Genomic DNA, 19,440 nt, shown 5'->3' on the forward strand with positions numbered 1-19,440 from the left:
ATGAGGACCCAATCCTTTATTCTTTGCACATCCAAAACTCCCACGGACTTCAACTTGAGGAGTTTGGGGTGTGCAAGAAGTATAAGATCAGAGCCTAAATTTTTTTTATACAGACTTACATTCACATACACTGTTTAATTAATAAGAATACTTGCAAAACAAAGCCAAGATACAAAATTATATGCCTGTCTCAAAATAATGTTTTCAAAATGCATTTGTTTCCTTTATTCTCTAAGCATTGTTAATTAAAATCTTTCCTCAGGCAGAATCATACTGAGCTATGTGAACTAGTAGGGAGGTTAAAGGGACAAGATATGGCTGAATTGTGCAAAGCAAGATAAAAGCCTGAAACATTGCAGGAATAGAGAATAGTGATGACTGAGTAATACTGGTTATGAAAACACTCAGAGAGCCCTTCTCTGCAATCACAGCAGGATTGCATTTAGCATTCTTTTCCACGTTTTCTCTGAGTGGTTTGCATTACAGCGGGTATCATTGTTCTAGCTGAATCCCCAGTGTTGTATTAATGATATTTTTTTCCTATTTTCATTACATCTACTGTATTTTTCCCCTCATTTAAGGCAGAGTGACAACACTTTTGGAAAGGAAGTTTGCTAAGCCTTGTGTTTTCCACATCAAAGAGTGGAAAAGTAACCTCCTCCACCAAGTTCTTCAAAACGATTGCATCAGCTAGGACTACTGGATTATTGGCCTGAAGACTAGACTAGTGCAGCATACTACAAAACCAACAACCAGTACTCAATGCAAGCCCAAAGGGAGACATTTGGGGTGCCAAACATGATCTTAAATTTTCAGTCCCATATAAAATTACTATCATTTGTTAAATGGCAGTGATGTGCTTTGTTGGTACAGCAGAAGACAAATAAAAACAGTCTCTGTCCAGTGGAGCTTAGAGAGTCTAGAAGACAGATACACAGATAAGACAAAAAGGGTCCTGGGAAAGCCACTGGAAGGGTTAACAGAGCCCAGTCATGCAAACACTTAGAGCCTGATTCTACCACTGATACTTGTGTTGGGCAGTGCTCCTGCCCCCACAAAGAATACCACAGATTTCAAAGAATTTCAAAGAATACCACTACTTGTGGTGTATGGTATTGTTGAGCGTGAGTAAAGGTATTGCACTATGGCCCTGAAGTGCTACACCCAGTGACAAGTGATTGAGGTTCAAGCCCTTGTGTCTTCTTTCCCCTCTTGTCCCCATTTACATAATGCTGGGCTGGAGAGGATACAAGATTGACGTGGGTTAGCATTTGAAGGACTCCCAGAAGAAGCAAGTCTTTTTAGGCAGGATTTCAGTGAGGAAAGGGTGAGGGAGTGGCCCACTAGGAGCGAAGATCATTCCAGGCACAGGGAGCAACATGGAAGGAGACATGAGCATGAGAGTGGGACTGAGAAATGAAGGGGATAGTGAGGCTGGTAGGGAAAAGGGGACAATGGGGCAACATTAGCAGAAATAAGATAAGAGATAAAGGTGGAGCTAGTCACAACTTAAATTAAAAGAGTCCTGAGCTGACAGGGACAAGAGACTGAGAAGCAAACACTTCCATATACTAACACTTATAACAGTTTTACCAGTAAGGTAGCTTCTCTAGGCAAGGAATGAGATTTGATTACCATGAGCGCAGCCTTAGCTTGCCACACAAAATACTTTGACTTAATAACGTGGATAAATATGGACCCAATGCTGGTTATTCACATATGGGAGACAGGGAATCTCAAGAGTAGATACAGCTTGTTTGAGCATTCCATCAGAGTGGTGCTTAATCTAAAAACCTGCAGATCTCAGGAGACCTGTCCAGAGCCCCAGGATATCTACCTGGATGCCTCACGCCTCCATGACCACACAGATGCTACAGTGGAACCCCTCTCCCTACACCTCCCCCAATTCCAGTGCTTTTTTGCTACCCGCCCCTCTTGGAAGCGGAGCTGAACATTTGGTCTTTTATCAACAATCGGCCAAATCCTGCCGTTTTTACTCAGTCAAAACTCTCATTAAAACCAATGTGAACATTTCTCAAGTAAGGACTCCAGGAACTTCCCAACTAAATGTGCACAAATCACCTAATCCTTTTAAAAAGTATTTTCAAAAATGATCTCCTGAGAGTGTGAAGATGACACATGGACTTTACAATGTATATAAATTACGGTAGCATTTCCCTTTATTTATTTTAGACCTATTGCCCTTAAACTTCCATCAAGTGTCCCCTTGTTCTCATATTAAACGGAACGGTAAGATAGGAGCTCCTGATCAGCTCTCACTGTACCCTTAGTAATTTTGATAACATAAGGATTGTAAGTCTCCTCTCACTCTTCTTTCCCAGCCCAGAGGCATGTTCACTTAAATGAAATTTTAACATAACAAACATTCCAAGTTATATTTGACTTAAATCCACCTGTATGAAAATGTGCAGACTTTTTGCAAGACAAGATTCTTACTGAAACTAGCAAGCAGGGATTTAGTTGCATAAGAAACAAAGGCCCTGTCCTTTTCTGCACTCCAGTGGCATAAAGCAGTTGGTAAACTGGCTTAATCAACCTCCTCAGGATTCCCCTTACTAATGGGAATGTCCAGGTGGCACAAGGCGGGTGCAGTGGGCCCTTGCCACTTGGCCCCTGGAGTGGAGGCATGGACAGAAAACAGGGAATAGACAGGTCACTGTGCTCTGGTGATACCTGGCTGTCAAAATAGCCCCTTGGAGCTCTGGGCAGCTGGGTATTGTTTAGAGGAGCCATGAGGTTACCCTAAATTGCAGTAGAGGGACCTAGGTGGGCTGGGATCAGGAAAGGGAAGAGATAAAGACCGGTTAAAATCATCTTTGGTCCCCACTTTCTGAGGCTGTGTGGCTGTGTTGTCCAAAATTGTACCTCAAGGGTTAAAGCTTTTCCCTACTGAAGTCAACTGGAGTTTTGCCACTGACTTGAGTGAGAAATGAGCAGGCTCCAAATACATGGTTTCCTTTGCTGCAGAAATACAGATTCCATACAGTGCAATACAACAAATAAAATCTTCAAGCCTTCCGTCTGCAGAGCACATTTCAAATGCTGAAGGAAGAGACAAGTACAGAACAAGCTGCATGATGATTAGCTGACCTCAGCTCGCTGTAAGGGATAAACAATAGGTGTATTTAAATAGTTGAAAGAGGAAGCACTAGTAACTGGTTTATAGTTCACCAGTTCTGCATTTGTAATGATGTAACCCTCCTAAAACATTTCTCTTCAGAGCTGTTGAACAGTTAATTTCGGGGGAGGGGATGACAAAAACGAACACAGGTCTGATGCTGTTCGACTAAAACCATACTTTAAAAGTCAAGACCTGAACAACTGCATGTGGAGCTTGAATTCCATTAGTGTAATTGCAGGTCGATACCGTGCGATGCTGGTAGTGAAAAGCAGAGCGATATGAATCAACTGACACTCACAAACCTTAGCAGAAAAAAAGTCAGATAGCAGGCAGCATAAGAAAGGGGGACCCAGTGCTGAATCCTGAGCTACAGCCAAGGAGCACACAGTCCACTTCAAAAGGGCCTAGGGTTGCAAAGATGGTATATAAAGCTCACCTCTGTGATACCTTTGTCCTAGGCTGGCTTTGTGATTATGTAATTGCTCAGTTCAAGAGGAGCAACCTGAAGGCTACTCTAAGTTATTCTGGCTGCCAACAGGCCAAAACAGTAACTGGAGTTCAGCAAACATTAAGTTAGCCCCAGCCACATCCCCCATGCCAGTCCCAGAATGTGAGCGTGAGGGAGCTGCTATGCCAACTCTATGCCACTGGTGGATTCCCCCCATCCCCACCCAACGGGCTAATCCTCCTTCTGCTACTTGTGCCAGCTTTAAAGCTGACTCATGTGGTCAGTGAAGTGCAAAGGGATCTTCACGCTGCAACACAGTATTTGCGTCCCTGGGTCAAAGACTTGTGGCCAGGAGACAGGAGCTGTGCTCATTTATCCAGATCTGCCACTTTTTTCCAGACCTACCTCAAGCTTCTGGAGTGACCTTCGGCAAGTCTATACATCTCTTTATGCCTCCATAGCCACCATTTGCAAAAAAAGATAAAATATCCTCCTGAAAAGGCATGTTGTGAGGCTTAATTCACTAAAGTGTGTAAAGCCCTTTAAGACCCTCCAGTAGGAGATGCTACATAACTGCACACAGCGGACAACCCTTGGAACTTACACGGGCTGCAAAGTTGTATCTGAGCGCAGAATATAGCCCATTAAACACAAAGTGTTAATTACAAAACAATTTCTACAGCTACTCAATCCATAATTCTGAAAAACTTATCCAAAACCTTTTGTTTGCTATTTTAAACTTATTTTTAAAAAAGTTATACTTGGAAGAATTATTTTCAAATCAGTTGAAATATTGCAATGGCACTATATGTGGGGAGGGGAGGACATAAACTCAAATATAGTAAAAATATTAAATTAATCAAATTGTACCATAGAGCCTATCTAGATAGAAATTCCATGCTTGAATAATAAGAGTATAGTAGTAGGAATATACTACCGACGACCTGACCAGGATGGTGATGGGGATTCTGAAATGCTCAAGAGAGATTATAGAAGCTACAAAAACAGAAAACCCAATAACAATGGGGGATTTCAACTATCCCCATATTGCCTGGGTACATGTCACCTCAGGATGGGATGCAGAGATAAAGTTTAACGACTGCTTTTTGGAGAAGCTAGTCCTGGAACCCACAGGGGAAGAGGCAGTTCTTGATTTAGTCCTAAATGGCATATAGGATCCAGTCTAAGAGGTGAATACAGCTGAACCTCTCAGTAACAGCGACCATAATGTAGTTAAATTTAAGATTCTTGTAAGGGAGGGGGGAAAATACAGTACCACAAAAGCCCACCACAGTAGCATTTAATTTCAAAAAGGGGAACTTCACAAAAATGAGTACGCTAATTAAACAGAAATTACAAGGAACAGTCACAAGAATGAAACACCTGCAAGCTGCCTGGAAACTTTTTAAAAATACCATAATAGAGGCTCAAATTAAATATACACCTCAAAATAAAAAAATAAAATAAAACACAAAAAACACCAGTACTAGGACCAAAAAATTGCCATCATGGTGAAACAGAGTAAAAGAAGCAATTAGAGGGGAAAAAGCATCCTTTAAAAACTGGAAGTCAAATCCTACTGAGGAAAATAGAAAAAAGAGCATAAGCTCTGGCAAGTCAAGGTAAAAGTAAAAGTAAGCAGGCCAAAAAAGAATTTGAAGAACTACCACCCAATGATACAAAAACTTTAAGTACATCAAATCAGGAAGCCTTCCAAACAATCAGTGGGGCCACAGGACAACAGAGGTGCTAAAAGAGCACTCAAGGAAGACACGACCATTTCTAAGAAGTTACAAAAAGAAAAGGAGTACTTGTGGCACCTTAGAGACTCACCAATTTATTTGAGCATAAGCTTTCATGGGCTACAGCCCACTTCATCGGAATGCATCCGATGAAGTGGGCTGTAGCCCATGAAAGCTTATGCTCAAATAAATTGGTGAGTCTCTAAGGTGCCACAAGTACTCCTTTTCTTTTTGCGAATACAAACTAACACGGCTGCTACTCTGAAACTTGAGAAGTTACATGAATTCTTTGCATTGGTTTTCACTGCAGAGGATGTGAGGGAGATTCCCACACGTGAGACATTCTTTTTAGGTGACAAATCTGAGGAACTGTCCCAGATTGAGGTGTCAGTAGAGGAGGTTTTGGAATGAACTGATAAACTAACCAATAAACTAAGCAGTAATAAGACACCAGGACCACATGGTAATTACCCAAGGGTTCTGAAGGAACTCAAATATGAAATTGCAGAACTACTCTGTAACCTATGTATGTAACCTATCACTTAAATTAGCTATTCTCCAATCATAGGTAAAGAGCATAATGTGACAGCAATTTTTTAAAAAGGCTCCAGAGGCAATCCTGGCAATTACAGGCTGATAAGCCTAACTTCAATACCAGGCAAATTGAGTGAAATTATAGTAAAGAACAGAATTATCAGACACACAGATGAACACAATTCGTTGGGGAAGAGTCAACTCTGCTTTTGCAAGGGAAAATCATGCCTCACCAATCGACTAGAATTCTTTGAGGGGGGTCAATAAGGATGTGGACAAGGGTGATCCAGTGAATACAGTTAGGGCCCTTCATTTTGTTTTTTATTTTGTTTAATTTTTCCCAGGAATTTATCAGTGTTTATTACTACACCAACAAAAACAAGTGAAAAATCAGTGCAAAAAATTAATTTTCCAGGGTAAATATCAGGGTTTATTTTGGTGGATGGAAGGACAGGGGGAAAAGTATTCAGTAGATTAATGCTTTGATGAAGGGAATTCAATGTGGTTTGCTAAAGAACTAAAATGGAACTCAAAACACGTCACCTCTGAGTTTAAGAAAACAATATCTCTAATATCCAAATAAAACTTTTCATTTGAATAAACAGTTTACTCTTCTAGACTTATAACTAATAGCCTATAAATATTTACACCACACCATTTGCAGCGCATACAGTCAACTTCATCCTTTTCTCCTATTTTTTTTTTAAACTTTCAAATACTTCCTTATTCTGATACAGATTTTAGTTTTCTTCCCATCTTAGTGTGTCAAAACTTTAAACTTATCTGCTAATGGCTTGAAATGTGTACGTGGTGGGCGTGAGATTCATCAGTACATTCAGATGCGCACGCACTTATAGAGTTTGCATGCATGCCTGTTTATTGCGTCAGGTTTCAGAGTAACAGCCGTGTTAGTCTGTATTCGCAAAAAGAAAAGGAGTACTTGTGGCACCTTAGAGACTAACCAATTTATTTGAGCATGAGCTTTCGTGAGCTACAGCTCACTTCATCGGATGCATACTGTGGAAATTGCAGAAGACATTATATACACAGACACCATGAAACAATACCTCCTCCCACCCCACTCTCCTGCTGGTAATAGCTTATCTAAAGTGATCATCAAGTTGGGCCATTTCCAGCACAAATCCAGGTTTTCTCACCCTCCGCCCCCCCACACACAAACTCACTCTCTTGCTGGTAATAGCCCATCCAAAGTGACCACTCTCTTCACAATGGGTATGATAATCAAGGTGGGCCATTTCCTGCAGAAATCCAGGTTCTCTCACCCCGTAACCCCCCTCCAAAAACCACACACACAAACTCACTCTCCTGCTGGTAATAGCCTATCCAAAGTGACCACTCTCCTTACAACGTGCAGGAAAATCAAGGTGGGCCATTTCCAGCACAAATCCAGGTTCTCTCACCCCCCCCCCCCACACACACACACACAAACTCACTCTCCTGCTGGCAATAGCTCATCCAAACTGACCACTCTCCCCACAATGTGCATGACAATCAAGGTGGGCCACTTCCAGCACAAATCCAAGTTTAACCAGAACGTCTGGGGGGGGGGGGGTGTAGGAAAAAACAAGGGGAAATAGGCTACCTTGCATAATGACTTAGCCACTCCCAGTCTCTATTTAAGCCTAAATTAATAGTATCCAATTTGCAAATGAATTCCAATTCAGCAGTTTCTCGCTGGACTCTGGATTTGAAGTTTTTTTTGTTGTAAGATAGCGACCTTCATGTCTCTGATTGTGTGACCAGAGAGATTGAAGTGTTCTCCGACTGGTTTATGAATGTTATAATTCTTGACATCTGATTTGTGTCCATTTATTCTTTTACGTAGAGACTGTCCAGTTTGACCAATGTACATGGCAGAGGGGCATTGCTGGCACATGATGGCATATATCACATTGGTGGATGTGCAGGTGAACGAGCCTCTGATAGTGTGGCTGATAACAAAATGATTGGGGTTATGGAACAATTTTCATAGGAGGAGAGATTAAAAAGACTGGGACTTTTTCCTCTTGGAAAAAGAGACGACTGGTATGGCGGGGAGGTATGGTAGAGGTTTATAAAATCATGAATGGTGTTGAGAAAAAGTGTTATTTACCCCTTCACATAACACAAGAAACAATTTATCTTACCGCCTCTCAGAGATCTTTCCATCACATATAAATAACGGAAATGAAGAAAGCAAAAGAGGAAAAAAAAATATAAAGTTAATAGGCAAATATACCCTTGTCCCACTGTCCTTGGCAGATGAAAGAAAATCAAAGGAGGCCAGATCCTGCTGTTCATGACGCACATTGACTAGAACCTAATTCTGGACTAGATTCTGATACCCTTACTCACATTGGGTAGCACCTTATTCCACAAACAGTCCTACTGACGTGAGTAAGGTATCAGAAACTGGCCCTCGGGGGGTGGGAGGACGATGACTACTAAGAGTGGTAGAATCTGGCCCTACGTTCTTAGTGTTTTTATAGGAATGTCAGAATTACAGACAAAATCAGCATAAAAGCTAGAAGTTTGGGGTGGGGGAATGCATAAAAGATACTACAGATATGCAATATCATTCAGAGGAACGAGATGGCTTGTTAAAATGAAAGCTCTTTCTGAAGCTGCAGCAGCAATCCCAAATATTGTGCTTAGAACCAGGACAGCACAATTACAATATTTCATCCCAACTAAGGGGAATGTAGAATATTCTGCATTTCATCCCAGCTAATGGGAATGTAGAATATTCTGCATACAAACAACAACAAGATGACAATCAGCACATTATCATCTAAGATAAGGCTTGTGATGGATGATTTACTGAAAATCTGCTTTCACACCAAAGACCTCAGCTCTTATCTAACCTCCCAATGAAGTGAATTTGGTCACCTTAGTCCTTCATGAACAACGTTCCATACCACAACCCTTGCCCTAGAGGATTCTATAAGTTAAGATGCGTCTCATTATTTAGCACTTAGACGGCGTATATTTTTCTCACAGATAAGGAGCATGGTTACTTTAGGTCAAGTTGACAGCATGCAAAGGCAGCATACTGGAATTGGCTAGATTCAGTGAATTAGATAAGAACAAGCTCTCCCTCCAAAACAAAAAAAAAAACAGAATTAGAATTGCACTGGGGTGTTTTTCAGTGAACCAGTCCTTCATTCTATTCTACTTTAAAGCATATTAAAAGCTCCATAACAGGAATATCAGAGAATGGCCACTCTGGTTATCTCTGCCCCGTAATAGAAGTCTGAGAACATAAGAACACAAGAGTGGCCGAACTGGATCATACCAAAGGTCCATCTAGCCCAGTATCCTGTCTTCCGCAGCGGCCAATGCCAGGTGCCCCAGAGGGAATGAACAGAACAGGTGATCATTAAGTGATCCATTCCCTGTCGCCCATTCTCAGCCTCTGGCAAATGGAGGCTAAGGACACCATCCCTGCCCATCCTGGCTAATAGCTATTGATGGCCCTATCCTCCATGAACCTCTCTCATTCTTTTTTGAAGACTAAGAGAGGAAGCACAGTAGGTTTCTAAACTAATATGCACTATAATTATCAACAGCAGCAACACTTGCAATAGATTTTGAAAAAGTTAAATCAGAGATATTTATTTTTGATTTTTCAGCTGGACAAGGACTTCTTCACCAGCTTACAGGACTAACGTTAAATCTGAGTATATTTAAAATAGGCTGAAGTTACTGAAGTAATTAGTGGGCTGGTAGGCTGTACTAATCAAATGTCTCAGTAATACCATGTCCCAGCATAGCTGATCTTGAATGACTTAATATGAACATGTCTAAATCCTGTAATTGTCCAAGGCACAACTCCACTCTCAGCTTCTCTGGGATGCTGAAACTGACCAGCTTGCTGTTCTTAACACTAGATGTGATTACAGCCTGTCAGTGCTGTACTAAACTAATGATAAGTGCAGCTTACTGCTTTAGTGAACCCCTTTCCCGCCTCACAAGAAGTTGTAACACATACCTGACATTCCACATTGCAGTAAAAAGCCTGTTTACATCTTCCACACTTGGACAATCCTTCTTTCCTTAAAAAAATAAAACAGAAGTTATATACACCTTCTAATAGTGAATTTAATAGGGAGGCTATACCCTATAGCTTTGACATACAACCACAGCTTAGTGAATGTGACAGGAATGCACTTTTTTAAAAAATAGTTTTGCACAATACACTGTATTTTCCTAATCAAATGACTTTCTGTCCAGAATATTGTGGTTACAGCTTGAACCTAGTCTATTTATTTTTGTTTGTTTTATTTATTAAGAGTTTCAAATGCAAGTTTTCCTAATAGCTGTTATTACGTAAAAGACTTTACTATCCTAATCAAGCCATGGTTTCAGAAACATGTTATTCTATGCTGCTAGATTTTACATTATCCTTTGAAATTACATTCCACACACTGATATATTGCTTTTCCTTCTTCTCTAAGTATTGGTTGCTTGGTTGATTTAATCACGAATATAAATCTTTTGCGTCCTAATTTTTTAGTTCTATTGCTTGTCTATCTAACAGTTTTTGTGTAGTTGAAAATGTTCTTAATCAACAAGCCCTCTGAAATCTAAACACACAACATTTTAAACGCTTTCAAGTGACTTAATTCGGGGTACAGCATCTGCTCTGTGATTAATGTATTATAAAAGTTTCCCTCAACCCCCCACAGTCCCTTTTCATTCGTATAAAGCCATAACACAGCAATACCATAGGGAATTTCCTGCAAGGTGCACTGTACTCCCTCCATGCCCCCCCCTTAAAAAGCTGTTGAGGTTTAAAGATCGCCATCCTGAGTAAAAAAAATTTCCATCTGAAAACTGTATGCGTACTATTGATTAACCCCTAAGAGTATTATATTTAAAAGTAATTAGAATTTCCTCTATATATTTCAGTTCATTACCTTTGTGTATCTGATAGCACTTTGCATATCAGTTTTACAGTTTCCCCCATGTTTAATCAGTTTCCACCTCTTTGAGTGTTTGGCTTTTGGTTGGTGGGCCTTTCCCACAGCAACAGAGGAGAGAAACATTTAAAAATAAACAGGAATTCCTGCCTATATTTTAAAAAAATGTGCCAGGGGACTTAGGTCTAGGTCAACTTCACCAAAAATATTTTAGTTAATTTTGCTGAAATTGACAGTTTCAACTTAACAGTGTCCTTTCAAATATGGTTCAGGAAGCATGGAGATTGAAAGGCATCGGCCAGAGAACAGAGAAGACCCATGAAAGGTACAAGTTTAACTACATCTTGCTGAACGGATGAAGTTTGGTGAAGGTTTGTTCGAGCAACATTTGGTTGGATACATTCTATAGGCTCTGATCTGTAAACATTTAGGCATGCATGTAACTTTAGTCACACTGAATGCAATAAGAAAAGGAGTACTTGTGGCACCTTAGAGACTAAAAAAATTCCACTGAATGCATCCGATGAAGTGAGCTGTAGCTCACAAAAGCTTATGCTCAAATAAATGTTAGTCTCAAAGGTGCCACAAGAACTCCTTTTCTTTTTGCGAATACAAACTAACATGGCCGCTACTCTGAAAACTGAATGCAATGCAATTATTCACATGAATAAAGTTATTCCTTGGCCTAAGTTTTCAGAATCATGCCACAGAGTATGAGAATATTCTCAAGAGGAAATGGAACACTTTTCTGGGACACTTGAAGGAACAAACAGGGAAGATGTTAGTCATTTAGTTAATGCACTTCTGGAAGGCGCTCAGATACTATGGGGATGAGAGCAATATAACAACCTGCACATAGGCACCGATTCTGTGAGTGCTCCGGGGCTGGAGCACCCACGGGAAAAAATTGGTGGGTGCTCTGCACCCACCAGCAGCTCCCCGCCCCAGCTCACCTCCGCCTCCTCCCCTGAGCGTGCCGCATCCCTTCTTCTCCCCCTAGCTCCCAGCGCTTGCCGCCATGAAACAGCTGGGAGCTGGGGGGCAGATGGGGGAACACAGTGCGCTTGGGGAAGAGGCGGGGCTGGGATCTGGGGAAGGAGTCCAATAGGGGCAGGGAGGGGGCAGAGTTGGGGAAGGGACTTTGGGGAAGCGGTTGGAATGGGGGCAGTGCAGGGGTGGAGTCGGGGCAGCAGGGTGTGTCAAGCACGCCGGGAAAAGTTGGTGCCTATGAACCTACACAGAACTGAACATAAAACCGAAAGAAAAACAGTTTTAAGGAAGACGTTCAGGATCAGTGCTGTACCCAAAGACCCATATAAAGTTTATACAAAGAAAGAAACAATTCTGTAAAAAGGAAAGTTTTTTCAAAGGAGGATCCTTGAGTCCACAGGAAGTTGTAACCCATATATGAGATTATTTTATGAATGTGCTTACATGCCTGTGGTGCTCACCTCCACTATTACTTAATAAAAAGGAGGGAGTAAAATCAGCACAGGAAGATCAAGTTACAGCATAATAATGACAAACTTGGATGTCAGTGGATCTTCAGATGAGTAATAGACTTGAGGGAGAAAACATCTGAGAGAATTAAAGGATGGGGGAGGTGTCTCAGCAATGTAAAAGCCCTTGGCAGTGCCAAATCATGGATGCAGCAGTATTCACCCATGCCCCTGCTATCTATCTAAGATATACAGCCCCCCTTACCCTAACATATGAGTGCTTCAGCCTTTAACATATTTATAGGGTTGCCAACTTTGGTTGGATGAATTCCTGGAGGTTTCATCACATGACATTATCTTTAATTAAAGATTAATCTTTAATTCCCAGAGACTCCAGGACAATCCTGCAGGATTGGCAACCCGAATTCATCAGTGTGGAATAGGAAAATACTACTTCCATTTTACAGATGGGAAAAGGAAGCAGAGAGAGAGAGAATAAGTGAGTTGTTCATGGTAACACAGGAAGCCCATGGCAAAGCACAGGGTTGAAACCAAGTCACCCCCAGAAGCCTAATCTAAGGCAGTGGTTGTCAATCTGTGGTCCACAGACCCCGGTGGGTTCAAAATCTATGTCAAAGGAGTCTGTGAAAGATTGTCACTACCATTGAACAGTGATTTTCAACTTGGGGTCCACTGACCCCTCGGGGCCCCCAGGCCATGTCTAAGCTTTCCAAAGGAGTCAGCACGTCCATTTGAATTTTTTAGGGATCCACAAATGAAAAAAAAAAAAAAAGGTTGAAAACCGGTAGTGCAGGTCAACACCCCGACAGCTGGACTCCACCCAACATCTCCTACCACCAGGACCCCACGTGTCCAGGAGATCTCACCTCCCCTGCCCCGCCCAGGCTCAGTTTATCCACCCCTCACTTCTAACCTCCCTCCCCAAGCCCAGCATACCCTGGCGACAGCCCCACTCCCCACCGACCCCTGTGGGCTGGGGACACCCCCCCGGGCCCTCGTGGGGACCCACGTGCGCCGGGCACGCCCGGGGCCCCGCAGGAGCCGGCCGGTGCTAGGACCCGCAGGCAGCCGCTGCCCGGCGCGGGAGCCGGGCCGGCAGGTACCTGGCGAAGCAGGACTCGCAGTGGTTGCCCCGCTCGCTGACGGTCAGCACGCAGGTGTAGGCCGGGCAGCTGAAGAGCAGCTCCCCCGGGACGAAGCGCTGCCGGGCCCGCAGCCCCCGGCCCTTGCCCGGGCTGGTGAACCGCTCCTGCCCCTCCCCGCGCGGGGCCCCCTCCGCCCGCATCCTTCCCGGCCAGGCGCGCGGCGCTCCTGCTCCCACTCCCGCTCCGGCAGGGGGCTCCCCGCCAGGCCGCTACTAATGGAGCCGAGCCACCCGCGCGGCACCACGTACACCGGCAGCCGACTCCCCGCCAAACCGCCGCAGGAGCCCGCCGGGTCCTAGAGCCCGCCCGGCTCGGGAGCGCCACCGGGTGCCCCCCCCCCCGCCCCCCAGCCCTGAAGGGCCCCCAGCCAAGGGCTGGCCAAGCCTGCCGGGCATGACGGGGCGGCTGCTCCCCGCCGCCCCACCTCTGAGGCGGAAAAAAGGGGCCGAGGGCAGCGCCAAAACCTAGGGCCTCCCTGGAGGGGACTTTTCTCTCTGATCCTCCCCTCTTCTAGTCAGCGCGGGCATCAGCACTGCGGTGACCAGGTAGCAAGGGGCGGGAAATCAGGACACTTTTTGTGGGGGGGGGGCTAAGGGTTGCCTGGATAAAACAAATCCCCTGGTATTGGGCAGTCTGGTCTCTGGAATCAGCGCTGCAAGTCTTCTCAACTTGCTGGCTCAGCCTTAAGAGCGGTGGAAATCCCTCGGGCTGGTCTGCACTCCAAAAATTATAGCAATAACTGTGTTGGCTGAGGGGGTGAATTTTACAAATATAATTATAACGCTTTTTGCAAAAGCCATCTAGTTATACTGGTATAAAGGACAAGGTGCCTTATACCAGTGTAGCTTATTCTTCCTGAACCATAATAAGCTGTACATCCACAGGAGGCAGGTTTTGCTGCTTTAGCTATTCCCGTCTAGCTAAAGCAGCAAAACTAATAAATCCTTATGTCTCAACCATAAACCTGATCTTGGGCGGGTATAATGGACAATGAATCTCAGAGGACCAGCATTGGCTCACGTCAACCTCAGATTCTCTGTCAAGAAGAGCAGCTGAGCATGTAAAGAAAGATGCAGAAGACCTGGTCGTGCTGAGGATTTTTGCTCTGTAGGTCACACACAGCCTCTGAATCCGTTGCTTGCCTTATAAACAGGGCTAGTGGGCAAGCTCATGTGGGTCCCCTACAATCATCAAAACTACAGCCCTTGGGTAACTTATTGCTATCTCACTCACAAACACGCTGAGCTATTGGAAAGGGTTCCAGTGTGATAAAACTTCCTAATCTAGAAAAACCCAGCAAAATGGTGCTTAACAATGTCACTCTACGTGCACCGCCATATAGTTGTGAACCCCACTGAATCCATGAAGGAACTTTAGGAATTGAATTGCAGGGACCGCAGATGCTTTGGGAAGTCCTGCTTATAAAAAGTATACCTCTATTTTACATCCATGTAACCCCACTGATTTTAGCAGAGTTATTCCTTATTTACACCAGTGAAAATGAGAATTGGAGGGCCATGGGGACATTATTCTAGAATACTGCAATATTTTGATAGCTTGGAAGGAAATATGTGGAATTAATGGGGGCAATTATTTGTTACCTACAACTAGTTAGCCTCACAGGTGAGGCTCTCCCATTTATAAACAAGATAATTAGCAACAAAACAAATGACAAAAAGTCCCAGTGCGACAGCAGAAATCATGTCATAAATGTGGCTAAAAGCCATCAGAGCAAGGAAACGTTAAATTTACTCAAAACAGGAATAAATGTTGCCTTTGATTACTTTAGAAATAATAAATGCAATAAATCTATACTAAAGTTATACTCAAGGTAAGGCTCAACCCCACGAAGCTCAAGAAAGCTTAGTTAAGGTTATTATAGTGCTCTTAACTCACACGTTTGTGCCTAAGCATTTCAATACATGAGGTTTTGTGTTAGTTATACAGCAGTTGGACTTACCACTGGAAGATGATTCATTTCAGAAATACGAGTTAAGCATGCAGATGGATATAAATATTTTCTGCATCACTTGTATGTGAGTACTCTAGATTAATATAGTCCTCCAAGGTATGTTATCTGTGCTATAAATAGCATTTAGTTTTACATGAAATAATTTGTACAATAAATCACCTGGAAACAGTTTGTCTAGATGTGCAGATTGGAATATAAAACATGAAAAAGTTCACAAGGAAAAGTAAATGAATAAACTAGAAACCAAAGAGGGTGCAAAACAAGAATAAAAAAAATTAATGTTGAGAAAGAATTTCTTGAACTAAAAGAGTAAACTCGTTACCATTCGTTGATTTTAGTGCCAGTAAAACTGAAGGCCAGGTGTTAATCTCATTTATACCCTGTAAAGTTAGAGTACTTTCCTTGGTGTTAGTCTACTGTAAATGAGATCAGAACCTGTCCCTAAATTAGAACTACAGGAGGGGGCCATAGAGTTTTAACATTAACCAAAATGTTCCAATCCAGTTCTTGCACCAGAAGATCTTAATCAAATAGCAGCAGAGAAATATGAAATATGAAATTATTACCAGTAGGTAAATGTAAAATGCAAAACATGCTCTCACCAATGCACTTTTTGAAGGAAGGGCATTCTGTGCCGGCAGAGCCTTGCTGTGGGGGGCTCAAAAGGGAGAAGGACTGAAGCAAGCAAATGTAAGGGAGTCTAACTGAATGTAGATAGATTCCAAACGGATGTAATCCATGTGCCAAAAGAAGGCACACTCCCACTAGGTTTACTTAGACAAATTTTGATTTACCTCTGAATTTGGCCCAAGCTGGTATATTAAGAGTGTACAGTTACACAGAAAAAGGAAGTAATTGAATGGTTCACTTTATTAATTATTATTATTTTATTTTATTATTTTTATTTTATCATTATTATATCTTTCTTCGGGGTGCTGGAACAATTTGTGTAATGGGGGTGCTGAGAGCCATTGAACTAAACTGTAAACCCTGTATATAACGGAAACCACTTCAAGCCAGGGGGTGTGGAAGCACCCCAGCACCCCTAGTTCCAGCACCTATGTCCTTCTTGCACCAATATTGGTGCATAGGGCAGAAACCAGTCTCTTCCACCCCTCTTTGTATTTAGCTGCCACTTCTATCTGCTCTATGGTGTTGAGATCAACTGTTCTGCCCTCCCTGCCAAGGGTTTTTCTCTTGGGTATTCTCGTTTCATCACACCAGTTAGTTTCCAGTTGACAGCTTCATGTGGGAGTCTCTGTGTTGGCGTCCAGAGTACATGCCTCAAATACATGCAACACTTCATTCTAATTCTAGTGAAGACAAGCTGCTGGCTGGTAATTTCTCAGATCTCTTCATTGGTAATACAGTCTCAATGCTTAGAATCTTTCTAGGCAGTTAGTTTCAAGGGTATATAGTTTTCTAACTAACAGTTTAATAGCTCTCCAGCACTTGCACCCATAAATTAGCATTGAGATTATGTTTGAGCTGAAAATTCTGTTTTATTTTGGTGCTATATATCTTTGATTTCCACACATTGTTGAGTTTAGTGAATGCTGTGGTGCTATTTCCTATCCTCGATGTTACTTCTTTTTTGAGGTCTCCACTGGCTAGTTTAGTGCTATCCAGGTAAATGAACTGTTCTGCTTCCTTGATGTTTTTGCCTTCTAATATGATGCAACGACTTGACAGCTGGGTTTCAATGATATTTGTTTTGATGTAACTGATTTAGCTGCTTATAAAATGAAATGAAGATAAATTAACTTCCAAATTGCCATGATAGAAAAGTCTTGCTGTATAAGCTATTAAATATAAACTTCAAACATTTTTATGTCAGCATCCATCCAGTTATGGCTCTTGTTTTTCAATCTTCTCTCTCATATTAACACATTGAAATAACTGGAGCATTACAAAAATAATGCAGCCCTCTGGGTCTAAGCTATTTTAATTATGTCCAACTGCTACATCTTTTTAAGGGGAAAGGGTCAGTAACCAAAATGGAAAAAATATGGCTCAGTAATTAAAAAATGTAATACCACTCCCTCCTCCTAAATGTTAATCATGCACCACCGTAGATTTATGGGTACTTAGTATGGAATTATAGTCAGTTAGAACTCCAAAAGTAGATTCTAAATAAATAAAATCTAAAATATTTGGGATAATGATTATTATTTAAATATTATTTAAAAAATGGGTCCAGGATTTCACATCATGTCCTCTCTTGTAGCAATGCGCTTAACTGGCTTAGGTCCCAAAGAATGCTCAACATCTTGCAACACTGAGCCCTTGAACACATTAGAAATATAGCATAAGTGGAAGAAGCATATTCATCTGATCATGCTGAGGATAAAGAGGCAGAATCTAAAATTCTAAAAAAAATATATTTACTAAATTGGCTTTTATTCAGTACACCCTAGATAACTTAGCTTATAGTACAAACTTTCTAAGAGTTAATATATGAATCTATTTACATAGGGTGAAACTCACCATAAGCCCTGAGCTCCATTTCAGTCATTAGGGAGAAATTCACCCAGTTACCTGGATAGCTTTTAACATATTTTGGATGTTTTCAGTAACTAAAACTGGTTTGATAGTTTATTAATAAAAATAAGTTTGTGAATATCTTGTCTATATATTTCCTTTCCTCTTTCCCCCTATTATAAAATTACATATTTAAACTAATAAAACATAGTGTTCTGATCTGTCTAATTTATCTAAGTTTTCATGCCATGCTCATCCTCATTGTATGTGAGTTTCTATGAATGGATTTTTGGGAATCAGTCGGAATGGCAGAATGAATAATTACCTGGAAAGTGATATTCTAACCAACACTAGCTTCCAAATATTGTGTTTGTATTAATCAGTTTATGCTGATTCTCAATAAGTTAATCATATAAATATTTGTACAGTTGCTGTTCAGATAGCATTCCTGTGAAGTGTTAGGTACCCATGAGAGCAGCTGAGGCCCAGATCTGGCATTTAGGCACCTAACTTCCATGGGAGCTGGGCCTGAGTGCTCTCAATTCCCAAAGCCTACAAGGGGAGTTGAGGACACTCAACACCATGCAGGACCGGTGGGTGATAAAATCTCTAAATGATACCTTGTGTCCCAGGACATTTCTACTTCTCTATCTTTTTTTTAAAACTCTGAAGTTTTTGTGTTTTAGAACTGAAAGACGAAAGCTCATGGAAGGATCTGAAGTGTGGTATAGGTTTAAGAAAGTCAAAGAACAAAGTGTGGTGTCTGTTCTTTGAATTTCTTAAAATGAAGAAGTGCTTAGAACCAAAGCCATTCACCTTCATGCACAACCTTGGAACTGCTCTGTGGAAAACTGTGAACATTGTACTGGATGATATAAAGATTTTTAGTTTAGTTAGTGAAGCAATAGTTATTTTAACATGATCTGAATTCCTGAGAAACTTTTGAGCAGCTACATTGAAAGCTGTATTTTTCTATTATGTACCAGGACGAACAGACCTTGCCAAGCAAGGTTCTTCACTTGGAATTTACAGGGAGTCAGTCACTAAGACCTAAAGCCTCAAGTGAACTGTGAGTCAAGAGTAAAAGACAGCTATGGGTATGTGTAATAAATGATCATAGCTAGGGCCCTACCAAATTCACGGTCCATTTTGGTCAATTTCATGGTCATAGGATTTTAAAAATCATAATTTAAATGATTTCAGCTATTTACATGTGAAATTTCACAGTGTTGTAATTATAGGGATTCTGACCCAAAAAGGAGTTGTGGAGGGGTTGCAAGGTTATTATAAGGGTGGTTGCGGTACTGCTACCCTTACGTCTGCACTGGTGCTGGTGGCGGCACTGTCTTCAGAGCTGGGCAGCTAGAGAACAGGGGTTGTAATGATGACATGGTATGGTATTGCCACCCTTACTTTTGCGCTGCAACCTGCAGAGCTGGTTCTTCATTCAGCAGCCACCACTCTCTGGCCACCCAGCTCTGAAGGCAGCAGAGCAGAAGTAAGTGTGGCATGGTATCGTATTTCCACCCTTGCTTCTGCCCATCTGCTGGTGGTAGGGCGCTGCCTTCAGAGCTGGGTGCCAACAGCCGCCATT

General features: G+C 42.0%; 1 protein-coding gene across 1 annotated transcript in view; it reads right to left on the minus strand.

The window, feature by feature from the left end:
* Nucleotides 1-13,584, minus strand: part of SMYD2 (SET and MYND domain containing 2) — a 41,583-nt gene extending 27,999 nt beyond the window's left edge. Inside the window, exons 1-2 of the mRNA XM_074949267.1 lie at nt 13,352-13,584; nt 9,858-9,921 (exon numbers count right to left, since the gene is read on the minus strand). Coding sequence (XP_074805368.1) covers nt 9,858-9,921; nt 13,352-13,533 — 246 coding nt within the window. The 5' untranslated portion in view covers nt 13,534-13,584. The remainder of the gene's footprint in view (nt 1-9,857; nt 9,922-13,351) is intronic.
* Nucleotides 13,585-19,440: the final 5,856 nt, after the last annotated feature.

This window comes from Natator depressus, chromosome 3 (genome assembly GCF_965152275.1).
Source record: "Natator depressus isolate rNatDep1 chromosome 3, rNatDep2.hap1, whole genome shotgun sequence".
NCBI classification, from domain to species: Eukaryota; Metazoa; Chordata; order Testudines; family Cheloniidae; genus Natator; species Natator depressus.